The 19579-nt window shown below is 48.4% G+C and overlaps 2 protein-coding genes across 12 annotated transcripts in view; both read right to left on the bottom strand.

Annotated features, from left to right (window-relative positions):
* The window catches only part of CCDC13 (coiled-coil domain containing 13), a 36518-nt gene extending 24791 nt beyond the window's left edge, over nt 1–11727 (bottom strand). For 8 of the 10 annotated variants that reach the window (XR_015698767.1, XR_015698763.1, XR_015698762.1 and 5 more), the window contains exons 1-5: nt 11590–11727; nt 9393–9524; nt 9062–9285; nt 3979–4127; nt 1274–1416 (exon numbers count right to left, since the gene is read on the bottom strand). Coding sequence is in view for 5 of the 10 variants with exons in the window: in XM_087731653.1 (XP_087587779.1) it covers nt 1274–1416; nt 3979–4127; nt 9062–9279 (510 nt within the window). In the remaining 5 variants the exon portion in view is untranslated. Of the gene's footprint in view, nt 1–1273; nt 1417–3978; nt 4128–9061; nt 9286–9392; nt 9525–11264; nt 11440–11589 lie in introns of those variants that run through there. The other 2 variants (XM_087731632.1, XM_087731643.1) reach the window with 2 other exon arrangements.
* A 481-nt stretch (nt 11728–12208) lies between these two features.
* On the bottom strand, nt 12209–18892 carry HIGD1A (HIG1 hypoxia inducible domain family member 1A). 2 transcript variants are annotated; one of them, XM_087731682.1, is made up of 4 exons: nt 18834–18892; nt 16972–17079; nt 14760–14894; nt 12209–13355 (listed from the first exon to the last, which is right to left on the bottom strand). In XM_087731682.1, exons 2-4 carry the CDS (start codon nt 17072–17074, stop codon nt 13306–13308), a joined length of 288 nt encoding a protein of 95 aa, XP_087587808.1. In that variant the 5' UTR covers nt 17075–17079; nt 18834–18892; the 3' UTR covers nt 12209–13305. The 2 variants fall into 2 exon arrangements, with proteins under 2 accessions (XP_087587808.1, XP_087587798.1); XM_087731672.1 differs by lacking the exon at nt 12209–13355 and having other exon boundaries at nt 14676–14894.
* Nucleotides 18893–19579: the final 687 nt, after the last annotated feature.

The following is a 19579-nucleotide window of genomic DNA, read 5'->3' on the forward strand; positions in this document are numbered from 1 at the left end:
CAGATGAGACAGGTTGCTGCGTTTGGTTTTGATTTTGATGGTGCTGGTGTCTAAAGCCAGATTAGTTCATATCTATAGTGTCCATCTCTGCTTTGACCAGCAATTATTGTTTCTTGAAAATTTCTGTTTGCTTTGAGTTTGATTTCCTTTCCTGAAATGTCCGTGGTCCTGTCTTTTGGGTCAATATCTGACAGTATTTTAAGTTTCTGTTTGAATAATGGTCACTACGCTTCTGCAGCAGGGGACTGTAACCAAGTTGATTTTTCTTGAAGTTATTCATGGCTTGCTCCCCTACTTGTGTGATTTTGAAGGTCCACAGCTACACCTGATATTTCGTAGCCAGCCTGCCAACTGTGTGACAAGACCCTTCTGACCAGATCGCTCTGGATTTATGCAGGAGTTCTCAAAAAATTAATCTACTTTCAGGTAACTAGGGTACAATTCAGATAGATGAATGATTCATGATAATAAGGGACTGTGAAAGATAAGAGTCAAAATGCATTTGTCAGCATGATGAACGTTATTGATCCATTTAAATGATATCTTTTAAGGAAGCAAAGCATGAAAAATCATCCAAAATGTTATCAGTATTGTGTAAGGGAGTGCAGTAGTAGCCAATGAACAAAGTAAACATTGACATCAGGGCATCTAATTTTCATTTCAGCCGCCACCCGAGGAAAATTATTCCTATGAAAGGTTAGCACATATAAAAAAGTCGTACTAAATCACAAAAATAAATTTGACTGAGTGAAGATTTGCTGTGTTAAGTGATATAGTTTGTTACTGTCTCAGTTCTGGAAGTACTTATGCCAGAAAACAGCTTTCATTATTTGGATGAATAAAGCTTAGAAGAATAGAGTACTAATTCATGACTGGTATTAACGAGGTGGGAATGTAGGACATAATGGTATGAAATTTGCTCCTCCTCACACACAAAAAAATCAGAAAAATATCATTGCCATACTGCTAGGAAGGCCTCTGTGCTTCAAATACAAGCGAATATTCCTAATTGGTATTTCATAAATCTTTCACTCATTATAACTTACTGATATCCTTTCTTATCTCCTTCTTTCTGCAAAGATGGAAACAGCTGAGGGCACACATCCCTCTCTCTTATCACGGACAGAAATTACAAGAACTCAAAGCAAGCATGGATGCAAGAGAAAATTCAAAGTAGGAACATGAATGAAATCCAGTTTCTACAGCTTCTCTATCCCACAAGCTGGATTTCTACATTTTAGCATGCAAAAAGAGAACAAGAAAAATGCCTCACTTCTTTCTCCAGCTCTTTGACTTTGTTATTCAGTTGCTTCACTTTGGCTTTTTCACTCTCAGTCTCGGCAGTTATCTCACGATTCTTTTTGGCCAATTCAACTATTTTAGTAGCTGCAACATCTCCAGCTAAACCAGACGCCCCTGAAAAGGACACACAAAAGCAAAGGACATATTTTACAGGCAAGATTCAGAATAGATGATGCTTTTGTTCTCTGTTCAGTGCACAGTGTCCTTTTATTGTCTAATCCATTTCTCTCAGAGCTGTGCCAGGCACTTAAATGAACAAGTGAGGGAAAAGAGGTGTCAGTGATTCCAGCTGGATTGCTTGGCCCTTTGAGTCAGCATCCCATTGTGGCTAGCGAAGCCACATTTCACACTTCAGCAACAGCCACACGTCAGAAGGCCACAAAAGTGGTCGTAGCAACATTACTACGTAGAAAGGCTGGAGGCGTTTTCTGCTCGCTGCTGTGGAGGACAGTTATAAACAGGTTTTTGCAGCGTATTAACGAAAAAGACAACACTCTCTTTTGCACTGGTTGTTTACTACTGGACGAGCTGCTGAAACAGAGGTGCGAACTTCTCTAAACATCTGTCCTAAAAGGTCAGGCACGCTATTACAGTTGCATTCTGGATAACGTCCAGGAAATTTCATTGTGCCTATTTATAAGTCCCTTGTGATTATACATGGAGCTTTACTGTATTACTCTTTTAATTGCTCTTTTAAACAGATACTTCATTCACCTCCTCATCAGAGAGGGTCTGATTAGCATCATGAATAAAGTAATCCCCAGGACTGGCTTGTGTGTCACTTGGCTTTTGTTAACATCACATAGGTGAAGAAAAGTTCTCGCGCAAGTGCAAAATCAATATGATTGCATACAACGTCCATGGAAACCTCTAGCTCAGCAATGAACACGAGCCTGCAATAACAAATCCTTGGTGGGATATATGAAGATTGAACTTGGCTGTTGTCGTTCTTTTTAACTCTTTCATCCTCCTTCGGTGCTCTGAAGTAATGACTTTTCTACTGACATCTGTGAAGATTATATTCAAGAACCGGGGTGAGATGCAAGGATGACAGATCACTCTCACGTGAATTCTGAGTCCTGTAAAATCCCTAGAGGCATTAAAGGGGCTATGCGGAATATAGGTGAGAACAGAATATGACCCTGTGTCACTATTTAAAAACATTGTAGAGAAAATAATAAATTTATTTTTAAAAGTGTTTCCACTGTTCTTACTCCTTTATCTGATGTGTGTTTTCCCTCTCATTTAGATGCTATTTTTTCCTTAGTTTTCATAATAAATACCGGCTGCTAAGGATCACAGTAAGTACTAAACGAACCAAAAGCCAGGCCGGTGCTTCCATGTGATGGTCTTCAAATGCATTGCACACATTTAATCAAAGCTTTTCATTCCCATGCAATGTGGGCGAGTCTCTTACCACAGTGTAGGTAGGGAAGACAGGGGCATGGGGCAAACTGCCACAAGCTGGCATGCGAGTCAGCCAAAGAAGCTGCAACAGCACACCTGCCTCCTGGTCCTGACCCAGTAACAGCTTATCATTTCTCCTACATACAAGCTACAGATAGTTTTTAAGAATGAAGGTGTAATTTAAGTGTTATTTAGTTCTGCTTATTGCCGGTTTCCCCCTTCTCTACTAGCCTGCTCATCACTGCTGTCCTGAACAACAGTGGCACCCAGTGGAGGAGGCGCAGCCTGCAGAGTTCAGTTTTCAAAGGACACCCAAGCCACTTTAGAAGCTGGACTTTGCATTCAGCCAGCATCCTGCATGTGCCCTATTCAGGCATTCAAACAAAAGGAGCCAGAATAAGGAATTTAACACTGCATAGCAGAGAAAGCTGCAACACAGCTCTTTGACACTAACAGAAAGTTTTCTAAAATATGATTTCCATGAGTCATCGTTTTTTGCGCCAATAATAGCAAGTTTGCAGAAGATCTGAGAGGAACAGAGATCACTGTGTACCCCCAAAGAGCACTATACTTATATTAAGGGATATATATACTTATATTAAGGGATATATAATTATCAATAACAATATTTAGCGCCTTGGGTCTGACCTGACTACCTCAGATGTCATTTGGTCCTTTCAATAGCTCTCTAAAATGGGGAGTATTTTGCAGCTCATGAAACTGAAGGAGAGAGTAAGGCACAGATCTTGAAGCATCCATGCCATTCCACCTGTAGGTGCTACCATGTCAAACCATTGCAAGGAACTTCCCTCTGCAAATAAAGCAATGAGACTCCTGACATGGGAGAGACATCGATGGTTAGGAAACTCTGCGAATGCAAAACAGTGTCAACTTAGACCCTTGCAAGTTTAGGCAGCAACTCTAAGTGTTGACTAAATCTATACCCAGGTGTCTAAGTCTTTTCAAAGTTCAGAGCCAAGTGGTTCCAGTGCTATTGCAAATTACTACAAGCTCAACAGAGAACAAGTCTCTTTCAGTTGAGAGCTGAATTTTGGTTCTTCCTAGCAGAAGCTTATTACAGGAGTGGAAACAGAGGCAACCACAATATGACCAAAATACTCCTTTTTAGCATAAAGCAAGTAAAGAGATGTCACATGAATATTTCACTGCCAGGAGCTCACAATGAATCCTTTATCCTACCTCTATTGTCATCAGCATCAAGCAAACACTGGAACTAACATAGTGAGAACACAAAGTTACTGTGTTTACCCGACAAAGCCAATCTGTCCTCCTGTATTTTTTTCTGGAGTTGCTTTATTTCAAAATCTTTCTCTGTCACCAGTTTGTATAGTCTGCAGTTCTCATCTCGGACCTCTCGGAGCTGATCCTGGAGCTGCTCGTTCTCAGCCTCAAGCAATCTGTGAAAAAATAAGCCATAATGGCAAATGTCACTGTAACATGCTTCGGATAGATGCTTCCAGAAATAAAATAATGAAACGACGGTACACGAGATGAGCTGAGCTTACCAGGAGTGAGTTTACTGAATTAAGTAGAATATTCTAAACGTCAGATCAGAACAGAAGCTGATGATCTGATCTATTCAGTTAACTTATTTCTTCTCCAAAAATTCTGTAGTTCCTTGTGTTGTCTGGGGCAAAACATCACAGAACGGGTATCTTTGCAGTGCTCGTGAGGTTACTGAATAGTCTCATCTCACTCAGTCTTATTTACCTGGTTCTTCAGAGGAAACCAGGCAAGCTCACCATTCAGCACCCATGACATTCAGGCTTTACTTTCCATACTTACCGAAGCCAACAGAGCATCAACTACAAAAGCTGTTACTGAGGTTCTTTCTTTAAAAATGAATGCTTCGTAGCAATTCACAAAAGACCAGTTTCCTGTGTCCTCATCTGATTTTCTTGGAACCCCACCAGGGTGGACTGGCACCAGTTTATTTTGTTAATGTTGCTTTTTGGAATTCATTTAGAAACAAAGAATATCAAAAATCCCTCTGAACGGGAGGAAATAGCCTTGCTTCTCCTATTCTCCAGTACATTTAGTAACATTTATGGGTTTCATCTCTCTAAGACATCCAGAGAATTAACAACTTTAATCTCTTTGCTGTCCTTACATGATGGTTCCTCTAAATGTAAAAACTAGAAGCTAAAGCCTCAGGGGCTCAATTCAACTGTGAGCACTCGGGCATCCATTTGAGATGCCCCAGGATTATCGGAGCTCCCTACGTGAGGCCAGCAGCCACAACGCAGGGTTCTTGGGAAAACTTTTGGGGCCCAGTCAGAGAATTGAGAGCATCTCAGAGAGCACTTGCCACCCATGTGTGGACATATGAGCCAACCCCAAGAATTAGTAACATCCTCCAACTTTAGATGTAGCTTTTAGCCAGATTCCTCCAGACAGCAGCATTTCAGAATACAAAATGAACCGGTCTCCGTTCCCCAGAGAGGAAACCAAATGTGCTAAGAGAAGCTGTACTGACACTGCCTTTGGTAAATATGTTTGTGGTAGAGACTCAAGTCGGTGGTTCCCATTCTGCCTGCCTCTCTTCCCATCTGAGTTTCGGGGTGGGGTCCCACTCCGTACCAAGACACGGGTGTCTCTCCGCAAGCAGCAAGCCAAAACGCAGGTGAAAGTCAAAGGAGGTCTAGTCGATGCAACCAGTGCTGCTTACGGACCAGCTGCCACTGCAGGGTGACCTGAATTGCTCTCTAACGGCCACTGAGTGCTCTGATGAGGGGACTCGATTCAGTTACCCCCACACAGGTGCAATTTGGGCTGCCCACCCGTCCCCCAGCTGAAGGGTGCAGGTCTCCTGTGTCCTATCGATCACGCCCATATGGAAGTTCCTGATACCCTACAGCATCTCAGATATCATCAGACACCTAAGCCGGCCAGGTGAATTGACCCCTTATTATCTTATTATCTACAGTGTCACCCTGAATGTGTGTGACGTTTTGGTGACTTAGTCTGGAACTGTGTCCAACCGCTTTGGCCTATAGCGATTGCTCCAGACTACAATAGAAGTAGGTAGCTTGGATGATCACAGAGATTTGGATAAAGCCCAGTTGTTACAGTATACACCTGTGGCTATAGACATATCCACAGCCAGACAAGTCAGCTATCTTTTCTATTCAAAAGTTTTAACAAGCTTTTTGCTCCAACTGGACTTTGGAGCTCTTAAATGCACACTCCATATGTACATGTCAGAATAAATGACCCCTTAAAGCACTGTCATAAACAGCACAGTCAATTTAGGAGATGATTCACAATCCATAATTAAGAAATGCACTTCTGTTTCAAAGCTGCAAATCAAAGGGAGATCAAAGGCAGCTGTTTACAAAGGAGAAGAAAGAAAGCGGCAATCTGAGCAGAGAAAAGGCAAAACTAAGTTATTCCCAAGGTACCGCTCACAGAAGTGAGCAACAAAACTGTGCAGATCTAATTAGAGACACATGGACAAAAAGATTTTTAAGAGTTAGGGAATTAACACGAAAAAAAGATTCCAAGCTCTTAACACACCTGACCAGTGATGTCTTCCTCGGAGCTGGCTTCCAAGTCTTAACAAAAAGCACCGTAAGGTAGGATGGACAGAAATCCCAGCTGCACGGAGCTGGAGTCTGCTCTGAGAAACTTCTCCCTCTCATCCCATCCCAGAGCAACCCTCCATGTTACAAAGGAGGTAGCAGGTTCCACTCAAGCGGCTCAGCTACAGAAAGTCAGTCAAAAGAAACAGCCTGCAGAAAGGTAACCTTTTCCACTCTAGTTCAAGGAAACAGAGCCAGGTGAGGCTTATGAGCAGGGCCTATGACTGAAATTCAGGTAAGTATCTTTCCCAACTCTGGTACAGATTCTCCATGTGATGGGGAGAATCCCTTAAATCTTAAATGCACCAAACAGAGCAGGGAGGATGAAGTTACAGAAAGGACAAAAGAGGAAGACAGAAATGTCAGCTAAACACTTGCCTAAAAAAAAATTGGGAGCAGGACAGGAGGAAGGAAAAACGAACTCCCAGTGCTCAGAGGAAGGGAGACTTCTGACAGGAGAATGTTTTCCAAAGGCTGCTATAAACAACACCGACGTGCTGAAACCACTGCCACTGCAGACCATATGGAGTCCTGTTATTCTGGAACAAGTTTCTAACGTGTTGTCATGGGAATATTGCAAAGTACATCCTGGTGAATCCCTTCCAGAAGCAAGTCCTCCCCAGATTTGAAACACTCATAACCACTCTTGATGAGCACAGATGTACATAAGCAAAGGACAAGCCCAATAAATCCGCGACACCTGCCACATCAAATGGGACTTTTAACAGTCAGTGCCACTGAAAACAGAGGTAAGTAATAGCTCTTGAATTACTCAGACCTAAATAACTGAACCGTAAATGGCAGAGACTCCTGTACTCTGCACCTCAGAACATGCACACTGCACCAGGGTGTGCTATGGGAGTACCTAAGCCCTTCTCCTCCACCAGACAAAGCCACATCTGAGCTGTGGGAGTCAGTTTCCCCCTCCTTAAAAACAAACAAACAAACAAACAAAAAAATCAGATCACAGAATCACAGAATGATTGGGATTGGAAGGGAATGATTGGGATTGGAACCTGCTAAAGCAGGTTCACCTAGAGCACGTTGCACAGGATCGCATCCAGGCAGGTTTTGAGTATCTCCAGGGAAGGAGACTCCACAGCCTCTCTGGGCAGCCTGTTCCAGTGCTCTGGATCTCCATAGTAATCTTCTATATTCTATATATTATCAGAACAAAATGTGGAAGGGAAGAGGACAGCTGGTAGAGGTCAGATCAGAAGCGTAACTTGGCAAATCAGACAGCCGTGGTGAGGGACCTATGTGTGAAGAAGACAATGTACGATGCAATGGTGATAGCATTAGTTTCTAGGTCAGCTCCCTGTTTCCACATAGCCTTCCTTTGCAGCATGGACACCGCATTCCCAGAAGCACCTGAAAGTTTCAGTGGTTCACTCCTGGGTTCCCTGCATCTTCATAGAAGCTCTGCTGCCGCTTACACACTTGGGCGTTTAAGGAAGCAATCTTCAGAAACAAGCTGAGTGGGGAGTTGCCCGGAGTAACACAGAGGGAAGGTCAGCATTTAAGGCCTAATAAACCTGGGTTAGTGGCTTAATACTCTTTGGTAGAGGTGCCCTTCCCCACTCCGGATTCTGGGAGGGGAAACCGTCTCAAAGGTATATGCCTAACTGCAGTTTTCCACCCATGATCTGCTGGTTTTGGCAGAGCTGCCAGCTCCTCGTTCCTGTGCCTGTATCACACAGTACATCACCCCATCGTGGTGTCAATAAAACAGTCTGTGAGGCTAAAGCTGTAAATTGGATCACTGGCATGACTTGAGAATAAAAGTACCCTTCCCCCAGAAAGTGAATCCAGTTTCCAGCAAACAGCTGTATCAGGACAGTTGCAATTGGGGAGCAGAAGCAGGAATTTCTTCAGCTGGCTTCACCACTAACAGGGAGCAAATCCCTGAATAGCCAACACTGTGGTAACAGCAGACATCTTTGGGATGTGTCCAACTTTAGACCTGTTCTAGTTTGTAACAAAATTATTAATTGGGTGAGAGACTGACTATATCCTAGGAGGAAGATGAGTGATCTGAGCTGGGGTTTCAAATCCCTGCTCCAGTAAATTGAATTATGCACTCAGCTCCAAAAACAAGATCAAGAGAGATCCACACCAGGATGTCCAATGTCCTGGTAATCCAGGTACTACCCCAACGGGTGAGATAAGACCCAAATCCCTGTCCCCAGTAAGATTTAAAACCCTACTCTGTGTAACCCTGTCAAATCTCTTAACCGGGAGGCAACTGTGTTTATGAGACCCTCCTATATTGCTGGCTGTCTTTTGATCTACTAAATCGGGTAAGATTGCAAAGATAGCCAGGGGAACACTTTTCTGCGCTGCAGGCCCTTGGCTTGCACCCATTAGTTGCTTTGCCCTTATCTGTCTTTGGAAATTATTCAGGTAGGGAACCTGTTTGTTTAGAAGGCTAGGCAGGAACTAACCAACAGTTCAGAGGATGTTAGTGACTATGAATGACTGGATTTTGTCAGATAGTACCTAGCTGCCTCTAGCACGTCACCCTTAACCCCTCTGTTCTTCCGCCCTTCATTTGTGAAACACTGATAATAAAGAGCACATCACAATGCTCTGAGGATAAACGTGTTAGGGGCAGCGAGAGTCTTCTCAGGATAATAAAAGCGCAATATGTGACGACAGAAAGTGCTCTGTCAACTTAATGAGTTTCGTAAGATCATACGCAAAATATACTTCGGTGACTTCCTGGAGGAACGGTGTTGCTACACCTTTACCTTTTGCTGTCATCTTCATTTGTAGGTTGTCCCGTTTCAAACAGGTTTAGATCATTCAGGATTCTGAAAGTCTCCTTCGCGTTGCCATTATCACCCTTCTGACTGTTCTGCTTTTCCTTCTTCCTCTCCATTAGATTTTGCAGCCGCCTTTGCTGTTGTTCTTGATAAGCCTTAAACTGGCTTTTAAAATGTTCATTCACTTTTATGTCTGACTCCATTGTTTACTAAAAGCATAACAAGAATAAAATAAAAAGCGACAGAGAGCAGAGATCAACACTGCTTTGAAAAACATCCTCTCCTAGCAGCTGCTTTGCAGTTTTTCCTCACTGACCTCTGCACAGTCTCCCTGCCACCTCCTCCTCTCAGCCGCTGTGCTCTTCAGCCCCACTGCCTTGCCTCAAGTGCCTTTCTCCATAAATGGCTTTCAAACAGTCTTCAAAAAAGTTTTCAGGTCTTTTTCACTCTACCATTCAAAAAGAAATGTTTTGAAATGTTTTAAAACATTTTTAAACAGAGCCGTTTAAATAAACATTTTTACAGAAGAGCAAGTTGGGGTCAAACCGAAGCGCATGCGGCAACCACATTATACTGACTAAAGGGAACGGACTGTTTGCGATCCAGGTCCATCCAGCCTTCCTTCCCACGTTTCAAAGGAAGGTGCAGATCCCCCCATTTTTGGGTTAACGTGGAACTGACAGAGGAAGAAAGATCTCTGTTTATCCTAATGCTCCCTTTGGGCACTAGACACCAAGAGTGTGGCTTTCATAGAATCATAGAATCTTTGGGGTTGGAAAAGACCTTCAAGATCATCGAGTCCAACCGTTAACCCAGCACTGCCAAGCCCACCACTAAACCATGTCCCCAAGCACCACATCTCCCCAGCTTTTAAATCCCTCCAGGGATGGGGACTCAACCACTTCCCTGGGCAGCCTGTTCCAGTGCCTGACTACCCTTTTGGTGAAGAAACTTTTTCCTAATAGCCAACCTAAACCTGCCCTGGTGCAACTTGGGGCCATTTCCTCTTGTCCTGTCACTTGTTACTGGGGAGAAGACACCGACCCCCACCTCGCTACAGCCTCCTTTCAGGCAGTTGCAGAGAGCGATGAGGTCTCCCCTCAGCCTCCTCTTCTCCAGGCTGAGCACCCCCAGCTCCCTCAGCCGCTTCTCACCAGCCTTGTGCTCCAGACCCTTCACCAACTTCGTTGCCCTCCTCTGGCCACGCTCCAGCACCTCGATGTCCTTCTTGTAGTGAGGGGCCCAAAACTGAACACAGCACTTGAGGGGCAGCCTCACCAGTGCCCAGTACAGGGGCACCATCACCTCCCTGGTCCTGCTGGCCACACTATTCCTGATACAAGCCAGGGTGCCATTGGCCCTCTTGGCCACCTGGGCACACTGCTGGCTCATGTTCAGCGGCTGTCGACCAGCACCCCCAGGTCCTTTTCCGCCAGGCAGCTCTCCAGCCACTCCTCCCCACGCCTGCAGCGGTGCCTGGGGTTGTTGTGCCCCAAGTGCAGGACCCGGCACTGAGCCTTGTTGAATCTCACGCAGTTGGCCTTAGCCCATCGCTCCAGCCTGTCCAGGTCCCTCTGCAGGGCCTTCCTACCCTCCAGCAGATCGACACTCCCACCCAGATGGGTGTCACCTGCAAACTTACTGAGGCTGCACTCGATCCCCTCATCCAGATCATTGATAAAGATATTGAACAGAACTGGCTTAAATACTGAGCCCTGGGGAACAGCACTTGTGACCAGCCGCCAACTGGATTTGACTCCATTCACCACCACTCTTTGGGCCCAGCCATCCAGCCAGTTTTTTACCCAGCAAAAATCATCTATCCCTGAAATTTCATCTATCCCCCAAATTTCTAAGCATTAAGTGATAACATTAAAGCGATAATACTGCTACCCATTTAAATGTCTAGAGCTTTACTTAGTATGACTAAAGACGATCAGTTTTCTAATGTATTCCAGCCCCTCTCCTTCTGTTTGACATTTACCGTCAGCAAAAAATCCAGCGCACCTTTCGCCTAGCAAAAACAATCAGTAAAAACTTTCAAAGGCACACCCTGCACTGGGTAATTAACGCAGGCCCTTTCTCACACTAAGGCAGCATTCACCTTGATAAAGCACCAAAATACACGCTACGTCCCTGTGTGCCTGTATGTACTGGACGGGCAGAGACGCTTTGCAAGCAGCTTTACCTCCACGCCTGTCTCCGGACGCCACGGGTGCGGACAAGGTGCATTAAGGGCTGACAAGTGCAAAGAGCAGAGTCTGGTGCCCCCGCACAGCCCCTGAACCTCCTGGGTATGAGTGATGGCCTGGGGGCAACCTTTAGCCCCCCAGCCTACCTGGGTGCCAACTCCAAACCTGGCACAGAGAGAGCTGCTGTGGGGGGGAAGCGGTTCCCTCTCTTTCCCGCCCAACGCCCGCCTCGTCCTGCGGCGTGACAGGGCCTGACAGGCCCGCGCTGCCTCCCCCACCCCCGGGCCGGCCGCCCCGCGCCTCCCCCACCCTCCAGCCTACCGAAACAGCCTTCCCCCGCCCGGAGGGCAGCGGGAGGGTCCCCCCAGCCGCCCTCTCCCGCCGGCTGCCCGCCTCGGCGGGGCCGAGCCCGGCTGCCCCGGCTCCGGCTCCCACTGCAGGCCCGGCCGCGGCCCCACGCGGTTCCCATAGCAACGGCGCCAAGGGCAGGGGAAGGGCAGGGCCGCGCATGCGCCGGGGGCGGGGCTGGCGGCCTTCCCCTCAGCCGGCCGCCATGATGGCCCCGCTCCGCCGCCCGCTCCCCGGCGGCAGGGCCTGCCCTGCCCGCAGAAAGCCCGGCGCCTCCGGCGGTGACAGGGACGGAGCTGCTCCCGCTCCCGCCCCACGCTGGGGAGGAGGAGGGCAGTTACGGGGAAAGGCTTCTGCGCGGTGGAGCGGCGTCTCCTCACGCCCTCCCCAGCTCCACCCCGGTGAGGGAGACCTCCGAGAGCCAGCAGTCAAGGGCGGCAGGATTGTAACGGCCCGGAATGCCCTTCCCTGTAGCATCGCAGCCTCTCAGGTGATTTTTATTCACGTATATAAGCTCACCCCATCCCTCCGCAGGAGGCTGCATGCGGAGGGGGAGCCTCCCCAACAAATCCATAGCCAAACACTTGTCATCTCCAGTGCTCACACGTTTATTCATATTTCATCTCCCACTGCTCTGTACAATGTCACAGACAGAGGTGCAGCATGTACCCTGCGGTATTTATTACAAAGAGACATCATACTGTCACCATGGAATGTAAGCTAATAGGAGAAAATGAGTTTTTTTTACAAATTGGCTTTATCAACACATTTATTTTTGTAACTGCTGTTGGAGATACAAGGGGTTCGAGTGTAAAATAGCATTGGCAATTTACAGAGAAGGGTTTTAACACCTCATCGAGGATGATGGGGGCTCTTCAGATTTAAATGTCTTAAAATGTCTATAGGGAATGATACCGCAGAAATCAGAGCCAGATCATATACTTTAAAAGCATTAGAACACCAAATCAAGGTTTAGTTTCCACAATATGTATTTTAAATGTTACATTTAAATGTTATTCAGAAGAACACTGTAAATAAAGTTAAAAAATGCAGCAATCCAAGAGTCTGAAAATCTATAGTAAAAATAGGGAGCCAGTGTCTTCATTAACAATGAATAAATACAACATTTAAATAGCTGCAACATACCAAATACTTACGCCTTAAATAAAAAAATAGATGTTTATATCTCTCTCTCAATATTTTAGGAGTCATTTAGCACTACTGGAAGCTTCTAAATTACAAAGCTGGAGGCTGACAAATATACAGGATAGAAAATGACAGCGAAGCACTCACAACACTCCTACAGACGTGGCCTCCACGTTCTGCCTGAGGCCTAACAGAAGCTACTTCAGACTTTGTCATTTTGGGCAATGGCAGCAAAAAGAAGTCACCAAGTTTAAGACTGAGTTGACAGTCGAGGGGAAGATAAAGGGATTGTGCTCCACTATATCCCCTAAAAACCGGGATAAGGTAGCGTCAATCAGAAAGAACCAGACCCCGATACCCACACCCCCAGCACGCAATCATTTAGGCTGCCAGCTTCAAGACAGCATACCATACACCAAATAGATATAGGGCAATTCTCTAATACCATGTATTATTTTTTTTTCCTCAAGAACCCCTCGATATGAGGTTTGTAGCTGCAGGACACAGGCCACCACCAGGAGAGAGATTTCAGTCATCTGTCCATTACTCCTTGGGCTTCACCACATACTCCTGAAACATTGAATAGAGCACACCTACAAGACAGAAACACAAGCGCAATTAGAAAGCTGGGTTAAATAGAATCATAGGATGTCCTGAGTTGGAAGGGACCCACAAGGATCATCGAGTCCAACTCCTGTCCCTGCATGGGACAACCCCAAAATTCACACCATATGTCTGAGGGCATTGTCCAAATGCTTCTTAAATATTGTCAGGCTTGGTGCCGTGACTACGTCCCGGGGGAGCCTGTTCAGTGCTCCACCACCCTCTGGGTGAAGAACCTTTCCCTAATGTCCAACCTAAGCCTCCCCTGGCATAGCTTCCTGCCGTTCCCTCGGCTGCCGGGCTCACTGTTGGCTCACGTTCAACTTGCCGTTGACCAGAACCCCCAGATCCCTCTCCGTGGGGCTGCTCTCCAGCCTCTCCTTCCCCAATCTGTAGGTACATCCCGGGTTGCCCTGTCCCAGGTGCAGAATCCGGCACTTGCCCTTGTTAAACTCCATACGGTTGGTGATTGCCCAGCTCTCTCATTTGTCCAGATCCCTCTGCAGGGCCTCTCTGCCCTCCAGAGTGTCAACGGCTCCTCCCAATTTTGTGTCATTGGCAAACTTAGATAACAAACCTTCCAGTCCTGCATCCAAGTAATTTATAAAGATATTAAAGAGCACAAATAGGAAATAATGGGTTTCAAAATCTGAACCGTAAGAGAGATTCTCAGCAGGAGAATAATGCTTCCCTTCCTCTTCTGCTGTCTGTATTTTTTTTTTTAATAGCGGTGGTGAACACTATGAAATTCTTCATATACAGAGAAAGCGGATAGGAAAATATACTATATATGAAAATGCAGATCCCCAGCCAATTACAGTTTGCTTTGCAGCCAAAGTCAAGCTTTTGTGTTGCACTCTCTGGGAATACAGTATAGCCAAACGGTGTTTCCCAGGATATACGTTTACACACATACGCAGCTGCAGTACTTAGAGGAGACCTGGTATGTACAAATCAGTACATTCAGGGACACAACTCCAGTCCTGAAAAGAATACTATAGGCTATGCAATCTGATTTTCCAATGCATTAAATTCAGAAACAGCAACATATTTACAAGGGAAAATATTAACATGAGATATTCTTTTTTTTTTTTTCTTTGCCTCTAATTTCAACACCTGCAGAACCCCACATACTTCCCACATCTAAGATAATCAAAACTTCTACTATCAAAGGTAGTGCAGTTTAATATTAAATATGTGTACTTAAACATCACGTTACTCTAAAAAGGCTGAGCAAACGCCAGTAACGAGCACAAACATCCTCAAATAGAACGGCCTGGACACTTCCACCCCGAGGGTATGTCACGCACACTGTATTATCCACTAGGAGAAGAGATGCGAGAGGTTCTCCGTGGTTTGCCCGCGCTGAGGACAGCCTCCCGTTGGGTACGTACCGCACGTTATCGCTCCCACGACGAAGCCCTGGGCTGCCACGCGCATGTGAATCAGGTGAAGCGACATTTTCATGTCACCTCTGTGCTTCAGTCTGTACAGCCCGTAGCCAACCACCGCGGCAAAGCCAGCCATCCCTACAAGGCAAAGAAAGCACCCTTCTGAGGCCGGATCCAAGCCGCTGAGATGTGTGAAGTGACCCACCCGAAGAGGGTATCTTGGGAATAATCATGTTTTCATGGAATCACGCTGGTTTTGTGTAGATGGCAAGTCCTGGCCCGTTTACTGTTTTCACTCAAGTGCCATCTCATTCAATGCACAAGTCAGCGCAGAGAACAGCGAGAGATTTCCACTGGTCTTAAAATGCAACAGCAGGGACTCAAGGGGCTGGAGCCCAAGGCTGGGGAGGAGCGGCTGGGGGAGCTGGGGGGGCTCAGCCTGGAGAGGAGGAGGCTGAGGGGAGCCCTCACCGCTCTCTGCAACTCCCTGAAAGGAGGCTGGAGCCAGGGGGGGTCGGTCTCTTCTCCCCAGGAACAAGCGATGGGATGAGAGGGAACGGCCTCAAGCTGCGCCAGGGGAGGTTTACGTTGGATATTGGGAAAAACTTCTTCCCCCAAAGGGCTGTCAGGCCCTGGCCCAGGCTGCCCAGGGCAGGGGCTGAGTCCCCATCCCTGGAGGGATTTAAAAGCTGGGGAGATGTGGTGCTTGGGGACATGGTTTAGTGGTGGCCTTGGCAGCGCTGGGTTAACGGTTGGACTTCATGATCTGAAAGGTCTTTTCCAACCCAAACGTTTCTATGATTCTAAGGTGCCATAGTTTCTTGGATATTTTTCAGCAAGCACACATGCCGCTTGCACCCTCTTTCCTGGGAGGAAGCTCACACCTAGGAACACCTCTCAGCTGCAGCTGGGACACTCAGCGTGTGGATGCTCCCCGACGTATCCGCTGGCCTGCGGAGGCTGCTATTTTGGGTGTTGTCACGTTTGGCCTGCTTTCACCGGGGCAGGACAAGTCACACGTTACTTGCCCCATGCTGAGGGGAGAGAGGTTCAGCAGACAGACACAGCCCTGGCTGTGCCAGCTCCAACCTGTGTACGCTGATGCTCTCACAGAGCACAGAGCGGCAACGCACAGAACTTCCCAATTCCATCCGCTCTGTTCCATATTTAGCATGATTATTCGCATAGCTTGAAGGAAGCTGCCAAGTTTTAAGTGCTGTGTATATTTTCCTGCCCAGAGCACAGACAGCTTGTCTCCCTGAACGGGAGCATGACCAATCCCACTCGTGAAGCCATAAACCCTTACTTCACTGGGGCATGATCCACATGGTAGCTTCATTAAATACCAATTAAGAGTTTTATGGCCCTCAAACTAGCTCTGACACAGGTTGGAGTTCTGCTAATCTGCTTGGGAGAACCCGAACTCGGAGTCCGTAGTACACTCTAGCGAGCTGGAGAGCAAAGTCCTGTGACCAGAGAAACCAGTGAGAGAGATCTGTTGGCAAACGCTTGGGACAGCTCACCCCGAGTGACCCGACGGCTCTCCATTTAAGGTGGCTGGAAATCAAAACGTGTCTCGCGTCAGAGGCGGCTCCTGACAAGAGGAAAGCTCTCGGGATGAGCACGACCCATCCCCTCTCCCCTCAGAGGGTTTTCTCGGGTCTCGGCAGAGAGGCTGAGAACTCTGACAACCTCCTCAGGCTGGGGTAGCACAAAATCTACTAAGAAAACGGATTTTAAACTAAGGGATGGCAGCAGAGAAGAGCTAAATGTTTAGCAGGCGGGCTGCAGTTTAGATACTTCTGGTTTGTATTTTGTTAGCTCAAAAGTCATTTCATAGTGACCACACACTTCCCAGTAACCGTACTCCGGAACGGCTGCAAAACGCACTCCTTCCCACCTAACAGGATCCCCTACACATCTTTGTTAAGCTCACCTAAACACTCTTCTTGTGTTGGGTTTTTTTTTTGTAGTTGTAGGTTTGAGTTTCTATCTAAAATAAAAGGCCTCACTAATTTCCCTGTTTCTTGCAGAATAAATACCATTCCGGGCAGAAGGAGCACTGCTGTCATCACACACAAAGCCTGCACGAGGCAGTAATTTCAAATTAATTTCCTGTTCACAGGAAAACGGTGAGCAGCGCCAGCGATTACCACATGGATTGCTCACGACGAGGAAGATCTACATAACCACATTTTTTCATCTTTAAACTTACCGATGGGTACAAATGGCGTCTCTTTAAATTTTCTTAACAGCTTCGATGTCTGGCTGGTGTCAGTCTCATACTCAGAGAAAACGGATTCCTGACCGGATGACATGGTGGCTGCAAAGACAAAGAGTCTCTCTCCAGGTTTGAGAAACACCAAGTTAAGAGAACTTTTCAAAAAAGAAAATCCCTTGCGTATTCCACCAGTCACGAATGGCCAAGCAGTCACAAGCACGGGAGCTGGCCTCGAGCTGATGAGCTACATACAGGTGATTTAATTCAAGTGAAGTCTTGGGAAGAGAGATCATTGCATACTAGAATGGGTAAGGACAGGGGAAAAAAAAAAAAAAAAGAAAGAAAAGAAAAGAAAGCAGCGAAGCCACAAGTTTCTGCCATCCCTTTTCACACCATTATGGATCCCAGCAGCCGCTGAAAGCTTTGGTCACTGCGTTTCCTTTTAGGACTTCCATCCTCCACCACGCCGCTTCGCTTTCCCAGGCTACTCCTTACTAGCAGCTCTGACCTCAAAAGCTCATTCCTCCTCTTTTGCTCCCTGCCAAGAACGGCAACCCAAGCACTCAGGGGGGAAAGGCCAGCCCCACCTGGCAGCTCGTTGCTCACTACCACGGCCCATCCCGCCCCCCTCGCCGCTCCAGCGGAGTTTCAAACTCCTCCTGGAGCACACGAGGGGGTAAAATGGCAGCTGCTGAGGAGCTGGAGTGAGTCCTGAAGCCCTGATAGGCCCAGACCGGTGCAGGGACGCATCAGGAAGGTCAGCGGAGTTTCTGTTGCAGCACAGGTGATTTCTCACCTGCCTCCAAGGAAAAGAAAAAAGCAGTGGCGGCAGTGAGAAGGGCTGAGCCATCATCACCCAGCCGGTGGGACCATCCGCCAAAACTCGCCAGCGTGTCGTGCTGTCCCCATCCCAGGTGATGCCAAGACCCGTTCCTTCTTCAGTGCCCGGCATAAGCGTCGTTCTTCAATTAGTGCCTATCTCTGCTACCACAATTAGCTCAGCAACATCACAAAGGGCTCAGCTAGATAAACGTCTTACCGGCATTGTTCAACACGCTCAGCGGCAAAACACAACTCGGCCTCACAGGGAAGCACTCCAAGCTCTCCAAATCAGCCAACAGGAATTTAATTTAAGCATGGGCTAGCAAACACGTGCAGAAGATACATTTCAAAGGTGGCCGTATTCCCTGGTTACGCAGCGTTCCGCACACATCCATTTCAGCAGGCTGTTTTTTACACTAAAAACCGTTTCCTCCGCCGTCCGAAGGACCCGGTCTCTCTGCGCCTGCTACGGTTACCCTTACGTGCTAAGCGTAAATTATATTTCAGCCTGACTCATTCGGAGAGGGAAACACGGGAGCACTCAGGAGAGGTGAGACAGCCAGAGGGGAGATTTACACGAGAGAAGGATATTGAGAAGTGAATCGGTTTGTCCACGGGTGGAGGTTTCCGCGACCTTCAGCTCACCAGAGGCCATGGGGCGGAGGAAGCCGGGTGAAACCCAGGCCCTGCCTGCCCTGACCTTGCCGCCACCCGCAGCAGGGAGCCGCGGGGCCGGCCGCCCCCGGGGGACAGCCCCGACATGGGTGGAAGGCGACGGGTGGGAAAATCACAGCTCTCAGCGCTCCTCCCGCCCAGGAGGCGGCCCGGGGAGGGGGGGGCACCACCGGCCCCGCACCGGGCCCTACCCCAGCCCCAGGTCCCCGCAGCGGGCTTCCGCCCTACTCCAGGCCCGGGCTCCCCCACCCGCACAGGGCCTCTGCCCCAGATGCCAGCCCCCCCCATAGCTCCCCCACGCCCCAGCTTGCCCCCCCGGTCCCCTCGCTCCCGTCCCCCCCGGAGGCCCCGGCCCTCACCCCGCCGCCGCTGCCCCTCGGCGATCCCGAAACCGGCCGGCGTCTGCGGCGCCTGGCCCCGCCCCACGGCTCTTATTGGCCGGCTGCGCCCCGCCCCCTCCGCCCTGTGGCGCCCGCCGGCCGGAGAACCACAACTCCCAGCGTGCCCCGCGGCAAAGCCCGCCCACCGCCAGCCAATCCAGAGCGCCGCCGCTGACGTCGCGTCCTTACGGGCGGGGAGGCGGGGCGGGCCGTGACGTCACGGCAGGGGGGCGCTCTCCGCATTGCGGTGGGCGCGGGGGTGACGTGAGGCGGCGGCGTTGCGTCTCCCAGTGCCCCCGGCCGGGCTGGGCGGGAAGAGCCGGGGGCCGCGGGCTGAGCGCGGCGGCCTGTGTCACCCCCGGGCGGGGCTCCGGGGCGGGAGGGCAGGCTCCCGCTTCGCCGCAACCCGGCGGCTGTCGCTGCAAAAGCTGCTCGCGTCGGTGCACACGCGGGCTTTGGCGTCCAGGGGAAGCTCTTCAGCAAAGTGCAAAGAGAGCCCGCCTTTCCCACGGTCTGCTTTTCTGTTTCCTCTCAGTGAATCGGCTTGTTGACTGTTTTTTCCTGAATTTCAGCTTTGGAATCATCGACTCGTTTAGGTTGGAAAAGACCCTGAAGATCCTCGAGTCCAACCGTAACCCAGCGCTGCCAAGGCCACCACTAAACCATGTCCTCAAGCACCACATCTCCCCGGCTTTTAAATCCCCCCAGGGATGGGGACTCAACCA

This window comes from Nipponia nippon, unplaced genomic scaffold, assembly GCF_047370975.1.
Source record: "Nipponia nippon isolate SJK-2023a ecotype South Korea unplaced genomic scaffold, ASM4737097v1 scaffold_1, whole genome shotgun sequence".
Lineage (NCBI taxonomy): Eukaryota > Metazoa > Chordata > Aves > Pelecaniformes > Threskiornithidae > Nipponia > Nipponia nippon.

What these genes read in the sequence shown, in the direction of transcription:
- HIGD1A (XM_087731672.1), bottom strand. Translation starts at nt 17,074, where the DNA reads ATGTCATCCGGTCAGGAATCCGTTTTCTCTGAGTATGAGACTGACACC. An exon ending in GACGCCATTTGTACCCATCG is followed by an intron (nt 14,895 to 16,971) that starts GTAAGTTTAAAG and finishes TTTGCCTTGTAG; the next exon opens with GGATGGCTGGCTTTGCCGCG.